Below are 19,319 nucleotides of genomic sequence, written 5' to 3'. Positions count from 1 at the left end.
TCCAGAAAGTAGGTGAGGGTGTTTGGAAATATTTAAGACAGAGAATGAGACAGTAATGGTTTAGGTTAAAAGTGTGTATAATAATAATAATCTAATATTTCAAGCCTTTTTGTACTAACATGTTTTGCATTTTCCTGGGAGAAGCAGTGTCATCATTATGTATGATAGAAACATGGTATTTCCCCAAATGATGTGGGGCTATTATTAAAGTAAAATACTAGCTCTAAAAGGCTACAGTATTCTCATTGTCTGATTTCAAATGACTTAAAACCTCTTGGAGACTTGAATTTACATTTACTCATTTGGCTGACACTTTTATCCAAAGCGACTTACATTTGAGGAACAACATACAAGCATCAGTAAAGTAAGAGATCTACGAGCAACAATAGATACTAGTAAGAGCAGGAATAACACTAGAAAGAGCTACTGACACATACGATATCCATGGGGTAGATACCTAGGGGAAGCAATGAGAGTTAACAAATAGTGCAATCAAGACAAGCGAGTTGTAAGATCATAGTGGAAGAAGAGCACAGGAAGTGCATGTTAAAGGTTAGGGGTTACAGATGTTATAAGGTAAAGTGTTATAGCCATAATGTGAATGTATGTATGTATCTATTTCCAAAAATGTTACACTGCTCCTGTCCTATGCCATTGTTTTAATAATTAGCTATGTAAAATGTTGTACGAAAAATGCTAGCTCGTCCTCTTAACTTTTGACTTTTGAAAGTAACTCATGATGTTTTGCCATACATACTCATCGTTAAGTGATTATAAAAGTGAACATTTAGTCGCCACCACAAATGTCAGGGCCTGTCTAGGTGTCCAGATACTTTTAGGTTGTACGACTAGAAAGTGAACAGATGCACCTCTTTTGTAAAGAAAGCATCTGTTCACCTGTGGTCTCTTTACTGACTGAATTGTTATCCATCATGTGACGTGTTGAACTATTTTGTCGGACCTAAGGCAAATGTGACAATACCTTTACTCTTTGGTTCAAGGGGTTAATCAGCATTACTGTCTAGCATGTCTTTTTTGAAATTAGGCCTACTGCTTGGTGGCCACCAGAGTTTGCATTTTTACCTCTTAAACAAGTCAATAGACAAACAAACTTATGGCGGAAACACCCTGCCTGCATGCATATAAAGAAAGAAAGGAACGGAGCGATGGAGAACAGTCTTCACAAACTGTTGAATGGCTTTATTATGAAATTTTAAGTAGCTATCTATCAAAGAACAATTAAGTTTCTTTGAGACTCAATGATCATGTATTTGGGTGTAGGCCTGTGTAAGCCTGTGCCTAAGGCACGACTCGTTTTTAGAGGTGGACCATGGGGAAAAAATATCTATGGTAAGTGTTACTATCAATAAGAGTTGTTTAGAGCCCAGTTGTTGTCAAAACACAAAGTGAGTTTGGATTTGTCTGTGTGGGTGTGGCCAATCACAGTATGGCCTCTCAATCAAAGAAAGTTAAATCTATCAAAATGAAACTCCTGAAGGTCTTAACTCTAATTCTAATCCATAATAACGTGGACCTGAATCTATATTTATTTCTGCCATTGTTATGCCGGCATTTTGGTGTGTTTACTGTCACAGCAGCTTGGTAAGTTTACAAGATGTGATGATCATCTGTTCCAGGAAGAGGGCGCAGTAACAAAAACAAGAAGCATAATGAATGTGTGGAAAAGTACTGCTGCACTGTCAGTCAAGGTCAAACTAATCAAAAGGGTGATATGAATGACGACTCTCATCCAAATCATGTTACTACATGACAAATTGCTGTTGAATTGAGAAGTAGATCGACAGTGATGGTTATTCCCTGAAGGTCATTAGCCGTTTCATGTAAAACTGGATTTATGACCAGGTGAATGACTAATGTGCCCAACAAAACTCATCAAAGTCATGATTGTACTCAATTATGTAATCTGTCTCTTGTGACTCCCTGGTTTATGTTTATGATTCATGGATGACTTAACCACAGTTCCTTACAAGTACACACAGAAAACATGTGAGGGGACAGGAGCCACTTCGGAAAAATTAATTCCTTTCTAAGTAGGCAGGGTGGTGTTCATGTGTGTGAATCTGCATTTCAGAGTTTATGTAACATTCAAGCCTAGCAGGGGGTTTATGGTTCACTGGCTCCAGTGGCACTGTCCTCTCTTTTGCATATGCCAGTCTTGCCTTGGGGTTTCCGTTGCTGTTCTGGTCCGTCTCTGACCCCCTGATAGTTAATCCAGCCTGGCTTGTGATGAAGTCAGATGGCCTTTGGTTATTTCAGTCATGGCTTTGCTGTTCTTGGCTTGTTTAAACCCTGTTAAGAGTAAATGTATTCCAGCTTTCAAGCATTTTTCAGTAACATGATAAGGCAACCGTTATAAAGGGTTTAGAAGTTCTAACTGATTGTTTCATTAGTGGTTAACCACTGCTTTACAGATCAGTTAAAAGCCATTAATAAGAACAACTTTCCTTTACAAAGGGTGCCTTATTAAAATGTTTTAGAAAATGTTACAGAATAATGTTTCAAAGTCACAATACTTTTACCCACAATATGCAAGAATGTTGCATCAAACACAAATCTTTGCATTATACCAGGATATCTTTGCTCTGAGTGACTTTACATACTTATATTACTTACATAATGTGGGAAGGATATCAAAGCTGTTAAGGTTGTTGCAGTACCCCTATCCTTTATTGCGAAAAGCATCAGATGCTCTGGTCCCCTGGTGTCAGTTCATTTCAACACACACTGTTGAAAGAAGCTTTCATCAAACAGAGCCAACAGAGAAATTCCTGATCCTTTAAAGAAACATTAAGTTGTGAAACCTCAGATCACTGAGATGCCACATTATCAAGACGTGCAGATGCTGAAAACTGACCAGAGACTGAGAAAAACAGAGGGAAAAATCCAGGGTCATGACAATGTGCAAGTTTGGATGTACTTTATAGTACTACTAATATTTTAGTATACGAAACCTCACTTACCCATTCTTACACATGCATGTTTTTCATGTGCATTTGCAATGTAGATAACATTCTCTTTTATATTTCATAAAACGTTTTGAATAGAACGGTTTATTATTTGCAAAACATATAGCAGATAAGGGTCTTTCCGTTGCTGTTTCACCCCTTATCATCTTTCCACTACTCCTTTATGCTGTGGAATTTTACCAGTTACAAGCTCATTTTCAGTTCCTTGTGTGTGTCCTTGTGCATACTGTTCCATTTTTTCCTCTTGTTTCACTTTACAGAACAGAAAGTCAGCACAGCGTCCACCCGCTGGCACTGCGCAACAAAACATAAATGATCTGGGAATGATCAGAGGTGGTGGGAGTCGTCCACTCCAGCAGTGTCTTTGAGGGGGAGAAACTCCGCCCCTTCAAACTCAGGATCCAGTCTCAAGCAATCTTGTCAGCAAACAGATATCACTCTGAAGTGTCCTTGAGCAAGAAATTAATCTCTAATGACCTCAGGGTGCTGCTTTGTGGCTGACACTGATACCTCATTTTAGATGGATGGGTGAATGATTGTGAAAAATTGTAGCACACATTTGTGTGTGTATACACAGGAAGAAAATCAATGTTTATTTGATAATGAAGCAATCCTTGACATATTTCACTGACATAATTCACTGGAGGAATGTCAGTTCATGCAAGTATGACAAAATGTGTTGCAATATACTGCCCTCTAGAGGAAGCTACAGCAAATCTGCCATAAACTGATAAGGTTCCTTGTATTGTACCCTCTGTGTGAGCAGATTAGGAATTACAGGTGAATAAACACAACCAGACTGTCTCAAACCATACTTGTTGCCATAATTTGAGAAAGAGTTGTGTGTCGCAGAAATGACTTCCAGCACTCCCTTTTCTTTGTCAGCTGGAGGAAATAATCAGCATTTTCAAGGTCATGCTCCACAATCTTTCCTTCTGCCAAACATACAAACCAACTATGCAGAAAAGATAAAAAAAAAAGTAAACAAAGTATGAGCAGTGGTTACTGTGTATTGTGAGCTAATGACTTTGCAGCTTACTCTAACCAGCCGCGCTCTCTGCCAGTGTCTTGATCTCCTGACCAAATTCATGATGTGGCCTTCGAAAACCTGGCAAAAGGTTGGTAAAGTATTGGGGAAAAGAAATAAATATAATAATAATTCTTTACGTGGTTGGCTGCACTTGAATGATGGTAAGTTGGTGGATAGAATTACTTTGAAGCAGTAAAAGGTTAGTTTGGGCACTAATGATTTGACCTATTTAGGACTATATTACTTGGCTTTAGCTGTGGCATTGTTTGCTGTAGTCACTAAATTACTACTAAGGGCCTGAAAAACTATTTTCTCAATCTGCTTCTTAGTATGAGTGATTGATAGGTTCCTACATGTACACAAAATTTTCTGCCGAAGTTAGAACAGTTCACGTAATTTCACTTGAGAGATTTCTTTATATAGTGGATACCGCCTACAGTGATCAAAAAACTTGGGACAGAACCATTTCTGTATAAATACTGTTTAAACAGTTTGCTTATAGTAGTCAAATATATCTATATATTTTTAATACATAACATATGGAAAATAATCTGAATATTTTATGACTGTTTTCAAACTCCTATCAGTTTGGCATGGAGAGCCTGCAGTTTATTTTCAGGCCTGCTAAAAATTTAACATATTTATTAACTTAGTAACATATTTGTACTGCTGACTTTACTGCATTTGTAAACAGCACATTACTTTTTTGGGCTATAGCCTAATTATAATTTGAACTATAGTAACCTATATTTTGAATTATACACAGTGATTTAATTTGTACAGTAATTTCAAAATTGTTTCAAACAGCTGTACTATATTTTGAAACAGTACAAAATTCAGTACATAGGGAAGTTGTCCATTTCATTACTGGTCTGTTTTTCCTCCCTGGACAGAAGTGGGTGGGACTCTGAAAAAGGAAAAATTGCCTTACTTCCGTACACCAACTGAATTTAGCAACATTTAAATCAGAATAGGGCAATATTTATGAGTTAGTTTCCAGATCAATCATCTCTGATCAAACCACACCCACTCAGTCCTGACAAGGCAGAGCTGCATTTGAGTGTTACACTCTTAACACAGAACACCTGTTTTTCTTCACCTCAAATCTAATTTTTGCTTATTTAGCTACGACTATTTATGTTGTAGAAAAAAAAAAATACTTACAATATCAAACCAAGTTTTTCTTTAAGACTTATTTGAGTGATTATTTATTAATTTATCTTTTGGGTAATAATTAATTTCTTTAAAAATTACCATCCTCATGATGAATATTTGGTGAAACATTAAATTAACTTTAAATCTTTAAGTTTTGTATTAATACAATACACTAAATTTACACCTTTTTCTGTAAAAAAAAAAAAAAAAAAAAAAAGTCAGAAAATCACCTTTGTTTTCCCTCCAACTAGATAAGTGCATCTGATTGGTCCAACCTGACCCTTAACCTGGAGGAGTCCCTGACCAGTGCTTTGGGTCATTACCTGGACAACTGGAGGCGTAACGTGACAGATGCTGCAAAAGCTTTGGACAAGACTCTGGCTGAGGAGAACTTCAGGGACGTCATCTGGTATCTGGCTGTGATGATTGGGATATTTGCCTTCATTGTTGTGGCCATCCTGGTGAGCACAGTCAAATCCAAGAGGAGAGAGCACTCTAATGACCCCTACCACCAATACATCAAGGAGGACTGGACTGCTCAGATACCACAGAGTGATGTCATCACTAATTGGTCAGCTAGATAATGCAAGCATAGATGCTTAACTTACAGCAAATCATCAGTAGAAGGAGCAGCATCAGCATAACTAACAGATTTTCACAAAATCTATGGTCCTTTCTCATGCTGATCAAATTTGTAATCAGAATAATAAAGAATAATAATCACTATTAAATGTGTATTTAACTTGGTTTAGTTTTATAGAGCTCTAGATCTTTAATCCATTAAGATCAATAATGCATTAGGACAGGAGTTTCCAACCTTTTTAGACCTTGCAGAGTAAATTAATGTATTATAATGTGTTCATATTAGGGTTGAGTGATGTCTACAAAATTGGCATTGGACAATGTCAACAATGAAACTCTGGGAAAATTCATTTGGTTAGTTTTGATGCTCTCCACAATGATTTCATATTCATTGCGCAGCACCAAGCAGTTTTGAGCCTCACCACCTTATAATGGCAGGAAAACAGTGTTAACATGACCTGAGAATCATTACAGATAGAACAGTTCATGTTTCCCTTTTGTGTCTTAATTTACTGCCATATACATTTGTAGAAAGTAACATAAATAATAGGCAACATAAGAACCACCTCCCTTATGTATTTTTTAAAGCATTTCATTTGTACATCAAGATCCAAAAGAATAATCTCATTATCTTAAAAGGACTAACGTTAGTTTGCATCCCTAGTTTGCTTTAACGTTACTAAACTCAGCTCCTCCGTGGTCAACACAGTCCTCTTTAATTTAACTATCGAGATGTACAGCAGAGGACAGAGCTCATCCTTTGAAGAACAAGGCCTTAAATTTTAGACTTTAAGACCCCGCTGAAACCCTGCAGTACGTCTACCTGACAGGTGCTGTTATCAGAGCAGCTCCTTTAATCTCAGAATGTCTGATTGATCAAGTGACAGTGAATCTCAGGGAGGAAAATATTCTGGCAGTAAAAGTATGGTGTCGGTGTGTCAGGTAATAAATGCTTCAACTTCTCCAGACCAACAAAAGTCAAAAGTGAAGCAGGTTAACAAACATCTCCCCTTCAGACTGGAAACTAAGCAGGAAGCTAACAGAACGTCTTTTAGTTAAATTTATAGAAAGTAACGAGCAGCTGTATTTTATTCCAGCCTCCCTGTCCAGCTGAGAGAAGAGGTGTTCAGCTCCGTCCTGAACACAGACGGAACATCCATGGGGTACCATATCTGGGTCACACAAAGCGACTTGTCAGTCACAAGGTAGCCCGCCCTAAAGCCTCCCTTGCTTTCTGGTCTATTTTCCTCTAAATGGGTTGTGTTGAACAACACTTGAAACTAGCAACTGAGACCATATGCAATTGTCGCCCCCTGCTGGCTGTCAGAGAAAATGCAGGTTTGAGGCTTCACTTTTCAAACCTGGAGGTTCCTGCTTGGTGAAGACAAAAAGCTGCATCCTGGTTTCACAAATCAGACACATTAAATATCAAATTTTCCATTGTAGTTTTGAAACAGACCAATCAAAGAACAAGACGCAGATTCAGGTTATCCTCACACAGGAGCAGGTGGAGGTGAAGCTACGTACTGAGGTGTTGCTGGAGGTGCTCTCATCCTTGTTGTTGGTGGGCAGAAGCGAGGCGAGGAGGCCGGAGCCTTAAGGCAGGACTTGGGAGGCTTGGTCTGGAAATCATGGTACTCCTCTGCCCGGGCGAACGGGTCGCTGAACCGACAACTCTAGTAGTTTGGCGCAAACTTAAAGTCACCGTCTCCACCGCGACGGTGCGGCATCTCGCTCTGCTGGCTGCTGTGTGTGTAGGAGCCAACAGAGAGCAGAAGAGGCTGCAGCCTTTAAACTACTGCAGTTAGTGTTTGTACCAAACTCCATTTAACACACTCACACTCAGGCATTATTCATGCGACACTAATTTGCTACGTCCTTGTAGGAATGCCCGCAAATTGTTTGGCAGGGATATCTACAGTATATAGCTTGTTTACCGTTAGCCAACTCCTGACACGTTGACTCTTACATTTTAACTGATATATGGAAGATTCCAAATATTACAACAAAATTACTCTTCCACGATGACAATGTTAACGTTACCTCTTGCCAACACTAGTGTCTAGTTTGACATAAACTAGTAACGTTACTTAGCTTTTCAATTTAATGGCACATTTAAGCTAGCAATCAACTCGGTCACGTTAGCCCTTCGGAATTCTGTTAAAAGATAAAACCAGCCAGCTGGAATTTATGGTGAACATCAATATCAACAACACTGCTTCTGTTAAAATCCAAACAATGGTTTAATAAGTAGGAGAGACTTACCACAGTCCAATGACTGGATCTTTGCTGGACAACGTCAACGCTCTTTTGACTTTCACAAAGCGCGTGTTGCCGCTTTTATATATGACCGTCCACGTGACCGATGACGTCCGAGCTTCGTACTCACGAAATTTTGGCACCAAATGATGCTGAAATATGATGGGGGCGTGGCGTGAGCGAGGGCGCGACTGGAGGACCTTGACGTCACCGTTGGATCTAGGCAGAATTCAGCGGACAAAACGTAGCAAAACATATATTTTTAAATGGAAACTGTGGTGCCTTGAACACACAGATGTGGCTGTAATATGTATTTGTAAAGGTATATTTTTCCACTGTGGTAATGAAAGTTGTTCAGTTTTTATTTTAATTTAATATTATTTTTTCATTTTGGCAGATGTAATTTGTGGTCTGGTAAACTGTATTGCATTATAAACAGCTGAGTCTCTTTTATTTAGGTTGGCCTCACTGATGGGATAGACAAAATATCAGAAACAACGGTCCATGTGATCCAAAAGGATCATACAGTTGCAACAAAAACTGAACTTTATCATTTTTATGGATTTATTGCATAAACGTTGGATTAGACTGCATTAAATTTAGCTAGCTGTACCAAATAAACTGGTAACTAAGTCTTAAGACCATTATGAATGAAATTTAAGGCCTATATCACGACTTAAAAAAAAGAAACATGCAAAGGAAATGCAGTCACTTGCAGTTACTTGTAGAGTAAATCTACGTATTCAAATTAGGGTAGAGTAATGTCTACAAAATTGGCATTGGACGATGTCAACAATGAAACACCGGTATGGACGATGACATTGATAAGCTACGTAATTAAATTGGCATGTGGTGTACCTGCTGACGTGAAAAATGGATCACCGGTGGAAAAAAAAGAGTTCTGTGTCTTTTCGGTGACTTTATAAAACATAACCTACTGCTGATGGATAAACTCAGGGGAGCGATGATTTCAGCAAACACCTACAAACACATAAATGTATGCAGATTAATGGTTTCCAACTTGGGCCTTGACAGAAAAACATAATGCATAAATGACTTGTATTAAGCAGGATGGCTGACTATAAGGCAAAAAGAATATAGTTTTCACCTAAGAAATGGACATGGACCTCTGCATTGACAAGAATAGAAAATGCCGGCTCATCCTGCTAATTTCTTTAACCTAACTTAGGTTTTGCTGCATCAAAATGAAAGATTATGTGACTAAGAATTGAGTTAGCCAATCAAATATATTTTAAAGTAGACTAATTGTATAATAATTTCTGCTTCTATCTGAAGCAACATTCCCACACCAACACAGACCCTTGTGTTTTTTCTCAACAGTGTCATTTTTGGTCTGAACAGGGTTGAGACAGAATTTCAGTCAGGTACTAAATAGTTTAAGAACCATAATGGAGTCATTCAACTATCTCATCATACGTTTATAACAGCCTTTAACAAAGCCTACAGTGAAAATTGTTTACACTTAATGCTGTAATAGATCTAGTTCCAGTTTTCTCAGCTTTTGATCACTGCCAATCATTTCTGAAAGAAATCTATGAGAATTTTAAATTGCTAAATATACATATTCATAATAAAATCTCACAGTCACAGCTGGACTAATGCACTTTTCTAAAACAGTACAATACCCCCCCCCCCTACGTCTCAAGTCAGGACTAAAATAGCTTCTTTCATGTTAAAATGTCATCCACTGTGAAATGTTGGAGGCTCCAGTTCTAGCAATGTAGTATTTTTTTTATATCCTCAGTATGTCTGATTAGCAAGCCAGCAACTGATGCAGAAATATGCAAATTGATAACATAACTTGAATAGCTGTAGTGCCACTCAATACTCCTACAATATAAAGATTTCCCATTAGCCCAGTCAACAAGAACATCATCAAATGTTGATTTTCTTAAAAAATACAATATCTTATAATTTATTTAATAATTTATTTGACTCACCAATATCAGAGCTACTTTCGCAAGTCAGGTGATTATGGGCAAGATGAAATTCCTGCAGCAGCACTCTCTAGAGTCCTTAATAGGCACAAAATATATGAACACCAAAGGCCATGTAAACACTTCTCACAAACATGTGATATGGGCAGAGTTTATTGTTGTGATAAATGCATTTAGTCTTTAAAAAGGTCTTAAAAAATCTTAAATTTGACCAGGTGAAACCTGCAGAAACCTTGATATTGTTCAATTACCTTGTCTACCTGACTTAAAAATTTGCATAGTGTGGGACTTCTTATTTTAAACAATCTTTATTAGCTATCTTTATTTGCTTATGATTCCATAAAACTACACATTTAAAGCTCCCTTTTATATTATTTAAGTAAAAGTGCTGCTGATGGAATAAAATTATGTGTAGCTGCTTTTTCCACAAAACACAGTAAAGTAAGTAGTTAAAAGAAATTTTATTTAGCTGAAGAGATTGAAGTTATTATCACTTAACACCAAAAAATCTCATTAAGAATCTGGACATGGAGAATGTACAACATTATTGCAAAAAAGAATGAAAACAAATTGACCATCAACATTGTTGCTGGTTAATTATCTGATCAAGATATGCCTTATTTTGTGTCTGTTAAATGTAGAAATGACAGAAGATGTTGTGAGAAGATGATACTAATAAAGACAACTTGTATTATAATAATGGAGTTGTATTTGTATTTTTCAGGACCGCTATCTGAAAAGTGGGCATTTTTTAAAGTTTAAGTTTACTAGTAGTAATTTTGTTGAGTGAGTTTCCATTAGTTATTTGAGTCTAGCACAATTAATTTATTTGAGAAGATTTCCCTCAGAGTATAAATTGTGCACAATTACATTTATTGAGTAAAGAATAAGTGGAATTTAATTTTAATAAGCATCAGTGAATCAATGTAATTTAGTATGAAGAAATGAAAAGTTTTTAAAATTGTATTATATTTAAGTTAAGGTTTACTAAAAAATATTATTACCACTATTTAAAATGTTTGAGGTAATCACTTTCCACAAATATTTTGAGTATTCTAAACTTATTCGGCTTTGACACCACCTGTTATCTTCCAAATGTGTTCATATAAACACTTTTCGAAGAGGATGTTAATACACTGTTAATGATTATATAAAAGTGATTGTTGTTACAATTGTTTATTGATGCAAAACATCATGACCCTGAAATAATAAAATTTATGGCTAAATACCATTTAGCTCCTTCAGTATCTGTGTCCTGGTATCATTCATACCAGCTCACTGTCACACTGTCATGACTTACAGGCACACTTGAATAGAACAGAGCCACTGTTAATGTTATTAGTAACTCCTGTGTATTACCTATCACAAGTATAAATGTCTGTGGTAGGCCCTTAGCTTAACTCAACATAAAGACTGGAAGTAAAGGGGAAACAGCTAGCCAACTCTCCCAAAGTTCAAAAATTCACCTACCAAAAACCAAAAAAAGAACCTAAAGATTCTAAATTCCTTAACACGTGTGCATTAACTGTTTCTTAGCGAACAGAAACTGAGCACAGTGACTTCCTGGAACTTTGACAAGTTAGTTTTCTTCAATCTTGACATGTCACAGTAGGAAAAGCACAGGTGCAAACTTGTTCTGTCACACTGTCAAGGCTCACAGGAACATTTGAGAGCCATCTTTATAATCTTTTAAGCAACACCTGTGATTTTCCTGCTAAGACAAGTCAACATATCTGCTGTGAAAAAGGTATATTGACAATAAGTAATCTGCCTCATACCAATGATAATCCTATTTCTGTGTTCATATTCTTGCAAAATTATATTGAGTTGTTTTCCAAAAAAGCTGAGCTACTCCATATTTTTTTGCCAGGTTGGGAATCAATGCATAAGGATTTTGAACCTTTAAGAGTGTTGATACTACAACTCAAGATTCAGCAGGTCATACATGATTTCTACCTGCAGAGGGCAGAAGAGGCTTGTTCAAATACAGCTAGAGAACTATTGTACTTGAGAGTGGAAATGCTTTGTTATAGTGAAATAATGGTCTATATGAAGAGGAAGAGGAAGATCTTTGTGTCAGTGTGTAGGTTTGTGAAGAACAAAATGGGGGAAATTGCAGAGAAATCAAGAAGGCACATTCCCTTAGCACACCTGTTGGCAGATTGTCTCATGAGCTGTCACTTAAAATACGCCACCACTTTCTACTCCAGCACCAAACCACACATCCACTTACTTAAACTTAACAACAACTAAAAATTAAACCCCCAAATTTCTGGGGCTCAACTCCCTTCTCCCACAACACTGACTCTATCAAAGAGACATCACAGGAAGCAAGAACTGTACTCACTATTAACCCCCACTCCCCCCTGCTATCGCTCTTTCTCACTTGTAGTTTTATTTTTAGCATTCAAACAACTGGTCTCCTAAAAATGGGCCTGTCCTGCATGGTAAGGGGAGCAGAGAGAGGAGAGGAGCACTGCTATGTATGGTATCCACCCCCCAGTACCTCACGGGCCCAACAGTACTCCTCTTTCGCCTTTGTGTCTGCAGAAAGAAGGCGTGAAGGAGTGACTGCAGTGGGAGAAGGAGTTGCAAGGTCCTGAAGATGCTTGTAGAAGTTGGATTTTTCTGCACAGCCTGGGATGCTTGAGAACTGCCACTGACGGACCAACATATACCTCTAAAACTTTCTGCAGAATTTCCTACATTTCCTTACCCTTTCACAAGGCATAGGTGACCCACTCTGACTTTCTGGGGTGTGTGGTAGCTCCAGACCATGCTCTCACTGTGGTTGTTCCTGCTCTCTTGCCTGAGCCTGGTGCCTCTGGCCCCAGCCGAGAAGGGCCTGGAGTTCCCACAGTATGACGGGAAAGACCGCGTCCTAGATATCAATGACAAGAACTACAAAAAAGCCTTGAAGAAGCACAGCATGCTGTGCTTGTTCTACCATGGACCCATAACAGACAGCAAGGAGCTGCACAAACAACACCAGATGACTGAATTGGTGCTTGAGGTAAAGTATGAAGCAGAGAAAAACAAAGCAGGACGCAGGCAGAGAAGAGGTGCAGTGTCAAAATAAAGAAATGGGACAGAGGGAAAAGAGGAGGGATGAAATGAAGAATGTCAAGGAAAATAAAGGTCTCACTGAGATATAGGAAAGAAAGACAAAGGAAAGGACAAGGTTTGGTTTGGTGGCTGTAGTATAAGAAAGAGACGACACTAACAGTCAAATTAATCAGACGCATATAAAAGATTTAGAAGGTTACAACTCGACATTAGTGCTCCAGTAATCAGAGCGCCAACTGGCGAGTTATAAAACTTCAGATATTTCTATTTTAATGTTCGTATGGGTGAGTTTCTTCAAGGTCAATGTGTATCTGTATGCACTCTGAGTGCACAATAGTCCAGTGAGATGCAGTGCTATCACTTAAGGTTATCTCTATCATCTTAATTCAATGTGTGCTACTATCCCCTAGAAATGTATCAGGCTGATTCTCCCTGTGGCTCTCTTCTGCATAGCAGAAATAGGCCAAGAGCTCATGTGTATTAATGTTTTTAAGCAATACATGTGAAGGGCACAGCTGCCATTTCCTGTATTGTAGTTGACTTTGGTGATCAAAGCAAAAGTAGGCTAAGAAAGCTTGAACGTATTTTTTTATTCAGGCTTAGCGGACAGATACATGTCTAACTGCTAGATTAAATCCATCTGTTTGAATCCCACACAGTAGGAAACAGTGTGCACAGTGCCCTGTCTCATGTTACACATGGCTGAGGGTGAGTTGCTCTGAATCTGAATCTGTTGAAGGTAATTTGAGCCCAGACATGCAGTCCTGATATTGGCTTCACTTACTACACAGCACAGGTGGGCAATGTTACAATGTAGTCAGGCACCTAGTGTACAGTGACCATGTGCAAAGATGAACTTGTTAAAGCTGATGACAGTCTACTGTAGGCCAGTGACTGCCGATGAGCAGAGTGAACAGATATAGTATTTAACATATAAATTTGTCACAAATGTCTACAACTTGCAGATGGGTTAGCAGGCTTTCAACCTGCTTAAAATCTGTTCACTTCCTCACTTTGTTAACTGTTGGGGAAAAAAACTTAAAGGTGCCCTGTGGATTTTTCTTGTAACAGGATACATTTAATTTTATTTGTCCAAAGCTTGAAGACAGCACATAGATCATAGTGTAAACAAGCTTGTTCCATTTGTGTAAGGGTCATTTCTGGCAGGGCAGAGTCTAACTTAGCTCACCTACTGTACCTCACGGAACAACTGCCAGAACAATTACAAATTCTCTTGCTTTGGTTATATTTAGAACAAGGCAGTCTGGGTGATATTGTAAGTGTTCCTGGACCGCTTGAGCACCTCTGTCACATTGCCAACTTTGGTAGTCATTTTTCTTTCTTAAGACCTCCTCTCAAACACCTATTCTTTTTTTTTTTCTTCAAAAAAGCAGCCTCAATAAAGATTTTACAGATTTTTTGCCATTGATTTTTTGATTATTGTTTCCAGTGCTCACACTGCAACGGGATATGAAAATGTCTTGTTTATTTACATCTCATGTTTTCATTCCTATTCTTACTATTAAGCCCTTCGTGATATTTTTTCTTTTGGCTGCAGCTTGCTGCTCAGGTTTTGGAGGAGAAAGACGTTGGGTTTGGAATGGTCGACTCCCACAAAGATGCAAAGGTGGCAAAGAAACTGGGTGAGTATATGAACACAGCATAACCCTTATTCAGCCCCTTTTATCTGATTATCTTTAATCATCTTTCCAGTCCTGAAAGATGATTGCCCTTAATCACAGATTTAGTCAAGGGTCACAAATGTCTATAAATGTAGGCTATGTATTGATATATGATTTCCCTCAATAACAGACCTGGAGGAGGAAGGCAGCGTCTATGTTTTTAAAGCTGATCGAGTGATCGAGTTTGATGGCTTGCTCTCTGCTAACACTCTGGTCGAGTTCTTGTTGGATGTGAGTAGAGTAATTTAAGGGCAGATTCCCAGCTGCTAGCACTAGTCAACACCAGTCTTGCCAAAGTCACAGACTTCCCCCACTTCTCTCGCCTCCTTCTGTCTGTCTCTAGCTCTTGGAGGAGCCCGTGGAGGTGATAGGAAATGCCCTGGAGCTGAGAGCCTTTGATAGGATGGAGGAAGACATCCGCCTCATTGGTTACTTCAAGAGCGAGGAATCTGATCGTGAGTGTGTGAGGCGGTTGGCATGAATGATATGACTGTAAAATGTATGTTTTTTGCAGTCTGAACACAGCGTAGTAGCTTCTTAGCTGGGCCTGTGATGGGCTTTCTGTGGCTCATGCCATTCATTATGACATGAGTGCATTTTAACCCCCTCATCTCCATGGATTTACAGATCCATTTTTACCACTGCTGCACACACAGCTGCCACTGCCTGCTCCTATCTGACACACGCTCTGGAAGAGCTGTGTTTAGAGTAGTTTACTTGAGCTGCAGCTACATCCCATCTGACCAACTGTGGGACCATTAAGTGGAGGTCAAAGTTCAGTTATTTCCACTCCCTGATGCGTAAATGTCATGTATACAGCGGCCAGAGAAAGCACAAACAGATGTGTGATCAGAAAAACAAGAGTACAACCAAACCCTGTTGCTTACAACACAATATAATCTCCTTTTCTCTCCCTTTTCTCTTTTGTCCTCAGACTATGAAGCATTTAAAGAAGCTGCAGAGCAGTTCCAGCCCTACATAAAGTTCTTTGCCACATTTGAAAAATCTGTAAGTAGCAAACAAACAAAGAAACAAGTAGACACATACTTTTTCTTGAGTGATCTGTCTTTTTTGCTCCAGGTGGCCAAGGAGCTGACTCTGAAGTTGAACGAGGTGGATTTCTATGAACCCTTCATGGAGGAGCCAGTCACCATCCCAGGCAAGCCGCACTCTGAAGAGGATCTAGTGGAATTCATAACTGAACACAGACGGTAAACAAATGTTGAACTAAATTCCAAGTTTAAAAAAAAAACACTTTTGAGGTAACATCTAGTGTGTTTTCTGTGCCATCAGACCAACTTTGCGAAAGCTGCGTGCAGAAGATATGTTTGAGACCTGGGTGAGTGATGATTGTCTGACTGCAGGCAACAACTTTACATTTAGTTTTCCCTGACACAAGTATCACTTACAGTAACCCACATTTGTCTCATTCTTCTTCTCAGGAGGATGACATTGAGGGCACCCACATTGTTGCTTTTGCAGAGGAGGAGGACCCCGGTAACAACATGTGTTATGACACTATTTTTTATTGGAGGAATTAGAACATATTTGCTCTAGATGCTGGAGTTTTACAGCAAATGGCTCGGTAACTCCTGTCTCCTGACATTCAAACTATCAATCAAATACAAACAAACAATACAAATAAACAGTCAGACAATTGACAATTGGAGTCTAATGCCACACGTAATATTCAAGTAACTTTTATTTATTCAGAAATCACTAATTTGTCTCAAGCTAAATTGACACACATGAAATAAAATGTAAAACTTAAATAATGAAACTAATTGACCGGACAAAAAACAATAGAAAGTGAAACAGACAAAAAGAAATGAAAACATTTTAAAACAATATCTCTTGTACTCTAAATATGAAGCTAGATCAAACAGGGAATTAGCTTAGTTTAGCCTGGAAATGGGGAAAGACTTCAGGAAATCACTGTGCGGGGACACAGAAAACACAATGTGTTGGGTTTACATTTCATTTTTGTTTGTTTTTATGGACAAAACAAACAAGATATAATGTGTTAATTAGGGAGGTTTAGAGGTGCTGTTAGGCAGATTTTGTTAGCCTCCAACAGTTTCCAGTCTTCATGCTGAGCTAAGCTAACTGATTGTGGCCAAACATAAGAGTGGCGTTAATCTTCTCATCTAACTCTCTGTATGAAAGAAACAAGCATATTTCCCAAAATGTCGAACTATTTCTTTAAATTGGTTGTGATAAGTTTATGTAATCAAGTGATGTGTGAAAATTGCTTCCAGATGGCTACGAGTTCTTGGAGATCCTGAAGGAGGTGGCCAGAGACAACACCCATCTACCTGACCTCAGCATCATCTGGATTGACCCTGATGACTTTCCCCTGGTGAGCCTTGACAGCTCTAGGCTTAGACAGACACAGAGGCAGGCAGACAAGAAAGTAGTGAAACATAGTAATAAAAAGAAAGATGTGGATATATATTGGGCTTATAAACTGCGGGTCTAATGTGACCTTTATTTTTTCCGCCGACTCCCTTTAGCTGATCCCCTACTGGGAGAAGACCTTCAAGGTGGACCTGTTCAGACCACAGATTGGAGTTGTCAATGTTACAGATGTAAGTCCACGACAACCTGTCTGAAGTGACATGAATGCTGTGTTGAGTGTCTCCTCATGTTAGCTGATCTCTCTGCCTGTGTGTTTGTGATCAGGCCGACAGTGTGTGGATGGAGATGGATGATGAGGAGGACCTGCCAACCGCCCAGGAGCTGGAGGACTGGATTGAGGATGTGCTCTCTGGCAAAGTCAACACTGAGGACGACGATGACGACGATGACGACGATGATGATGATGAGGATAATGATGAGGAAGAGGATGGCAACAATGATGATGATGATGTCGGCAACGACGACGACGATGACGACGACGACGACGACGACGACGACGACGACGATGACGACGACGAGTAATTCATTGCCAGAGAATAATAAATGTTGACTCCTCAGTTTTTATTCTTAACATGGATTTTAGGCAAACTACAGTAAAATAACTTTTCCATTTGTTAATAATAAAGGACTGTTGATGTCAACTATCCCTGTCATCAGATCTTCTTTTAAACCAGTACATCAGGACAACAGTACATCTTCATTGTTAACTTAACTAACTCAAACTGTGGAACATCAAGTAGACTAAAACTTGCATAGCAGCAAGTATATCATTTGAGGTACTTCCATTTTATTCTACTTTCTTTGGGTTAGATTCTAAAATATAAACACAATCTTTTGTAGCAGAACTTTTTCTTCCTTCTCTCCTACCTCATTAATCTCTCATCTGTATAGTTAATCTATGGCATTATTTGTCAGAACGAGTAGTTTTACTTTAATACTTTAAGGACATTGTGCTGGAAATACTTCCGTACCTTTACTTTAGTGAAATGTTGAATACAGGACTTATCTGAGACCTTCTCGCAGCACTCAACACGTAATTTCTTTTACTTATAATCTGTTCAGTTACATAAGTTGTGGCTCATTGTCCTTTCCATTTGCCTTTGCTTTTATTCTCCATCCTCCTTTTAGGTAACACAACTTAAGATTTAATGTTTGGTTTACCTAGAAAAGGTACATTTTCTGCCCGGGGGGTTACAACGTTGAAATTGCAAAACCACATGCTGACAGGCTCCCTTTTCAATAGCAAAACTCTCATCCTCTTCCTTTCTGCATCAGGTTTATTTCTCACCTGAATTAATGGGGCAGGCAGTAGCTGCACAGGGAGATAATATTGTCATTACACCATTGGATGGATGCTGGAAAGCTCATTAGAATGCTAATTCCTCATGTTTCTCTTCCTGTGTTGCATTACTACACTCTTACTTTGCTTTGTTGCTTTCTCTTTTCTTTTGTGACTCAATGCTCTCTCCTCATCTCCTTCTGCACACAATGAAAGAAAACACAACATGCAATAACAGGGGAGAATACCTGATCCATGGGTGCGTGGTGACTTTAGATATTTACTGACAAGGGCTATGCCTGTATTTGAAACATTTTATTAGGCAATATTTTTATTTAGCAAACTATGTATTTAGTTGATGGCCACAAAGTTCCCTGATGCAGCTTTTGGAAAGAACAGGCTTAGCCTAAATTATTTTGTGAAAATGATCTGTTCTGTTATAAAGTCACAGTTACAGAAACACAGCTGATCAAAATGTTAATAAATTTTATATACTTAAATTATTTTATAATATTTAAAATAAAGTTCAAGTGATGTGCTTTGTGTTCGTCATGCCTGACATTCTGGTAGCTGGACATTAAAAGAAACCTTTAACCCTGCCTAGATTTAACACAGGAGGAAGAGTAAGAAATATTATGTTATTTTTAATGTTTAGTTCATCACATCACCCACACGCATGTCCGTTTAAATTCCGCTTATTCACAGACAAAAAGTCACCTTCCTGTTGAATAGAAAATTATAAATGAATTAGGAAAAAATATACAAAGACATACAAGGAAATGTAAACTTTTCACTTCTGTATAGCCAATATAATAACTATACTGTATATATTTAGGCCTCATTATTGGTAACTCTTCCTTAATATAATTATAATTATCAATATCTTGTACTACAGAAGGTCTT

At 38.4% G+C, this 19,319-nt stretch overlaps 2 protein-coding genes and 1 long non-coding RNA gene across 3 annotated transcripts; 2 read left to right on the top strand and 1 right to left on the bottom strand.

Moving 5' to 3' along the window:
• Positions 1–1,173: 1,173 nt before the first annotated feature.
• Positions 1,174–8,223, bottom strand: LOC123973240. Its single transcript, XR_006825567.1, has 4 exons — positions 8,020–8,223; positions 7,282–7,500; positions 2,635–2,745; positions 1,174–2,310 (listed from the first exon to the last, which is right to left on the bottom strand). It is a non-coding gene; the product is annotated as an uncharacterized LOC123973240 (long non-coding RNA).
• Positions 3,969–5,898, top strand: LOC123973239 (potassium voltage-gated channel subfamily E member 2-like). The gene is made up of 2 exons (XM_046053082.1): positions 3,969–4,105; positions 5,424–5,898. Exons 1-2 carry the CDS (start codon positions 4,010–4,012, stop codon positions 5,754–5,756), a joined length of 429 nt encoding a protein of 142 aa, XP_045909038.1. The 5' UTR covers positions 3,969–4,009; the 3' UTR covers positions 5,757–5,898.
• Positions 8,224–12,543: 4,320 nt separating the features above from the next.
• Positions 12,544–17,744, top strand: casq2 (calsequestrin 2). The gene is made up of 11 exons (XM_046053081.1): positions 12,544–12,984; positions 14,596–14,680; positions 14,850–14,950; positions 15,063–15,174; positions 15,654–15,727; positions 15,800–15,930; positions 16,013–16,058; positions 16,162–16,216; positions 16,978–17,078; positions 17,233–17,307; positions 17,402–17,744. The coding sequence occupies exons 1-11, from the start codon at positions 12,748–12,750 to the stop codon at positions 17,657–17,659; spliced, it is 1,275 nt and encodes a 424-aa protein (XP_045909037.1). The 5' UTR covers positions 12,544–12,747; the 3' UTR covers positions 17,660–17,744.
• The last annotated feature ends 1,575 nt before the right edge of the window (positions 17,745–19,319 follow it).

Source organism: Micropterus dolomieu, linkage group LG07 (genome assembly GCF_021292245.1).
Source record: "Micropterus dolomieu isolate WLL.071019.BEF.003 ecotype Adirondacks linkage group LG07, ASM2129224v1, whole genome shotgun sequence".
In the NCBI taxonomy this organism is placed as follows: domain Eukaryota; kingdom Metazoa; phylum Chordata; class Actinopteri; order Centrarchiformes; family Centrarchidae; genus Micropterus; species Micropterus dolomieu.
This window is presented reverse-complemented; position numbering and strand designations above follow the sequence as displayed.

Excerpts from the sequence above, each read along its gene's own strand:
- LOC123973239 (XM_046053082.1), top strand. The coding sequence starts at position 4,010 with ATGACTTTGCAGCTTACTCTAACCAGCCGCGCTCTCTGCCAGTGTCTT. Across the intron at positions 4,106-5,423 it reads CTTCGAAAACCTGGCAAAAG|ATAAGTGCATCTGATTGGTC; the intron begins GTTGGTAAAGTA and ends CCCTCCAACTAG.
- casq2 (XM_046053081.1), top strand. The coding sequence starts at position 12,748 with ATGCTCTCACTGTGGTTGTTCCTGCTCTCTTGCCTGAGCCTGGTGCCT. Across the intron at positions 14,681-14,849 it reads AAAGGTGGCAAAGAAACTGG|ACCTGGAGGAGGAAGGCAGC; the intron begins GTGAGTATATGA and ends CCTCAATAACAG. Across the intron at positions 17,079-17,232 it reads ACCCTGATGACTTTCCCCTG|CTGATCCCCTACTGGGAGAA; the intron begins GTGAGCCTTGAC and ends GACTCCCTTTAG.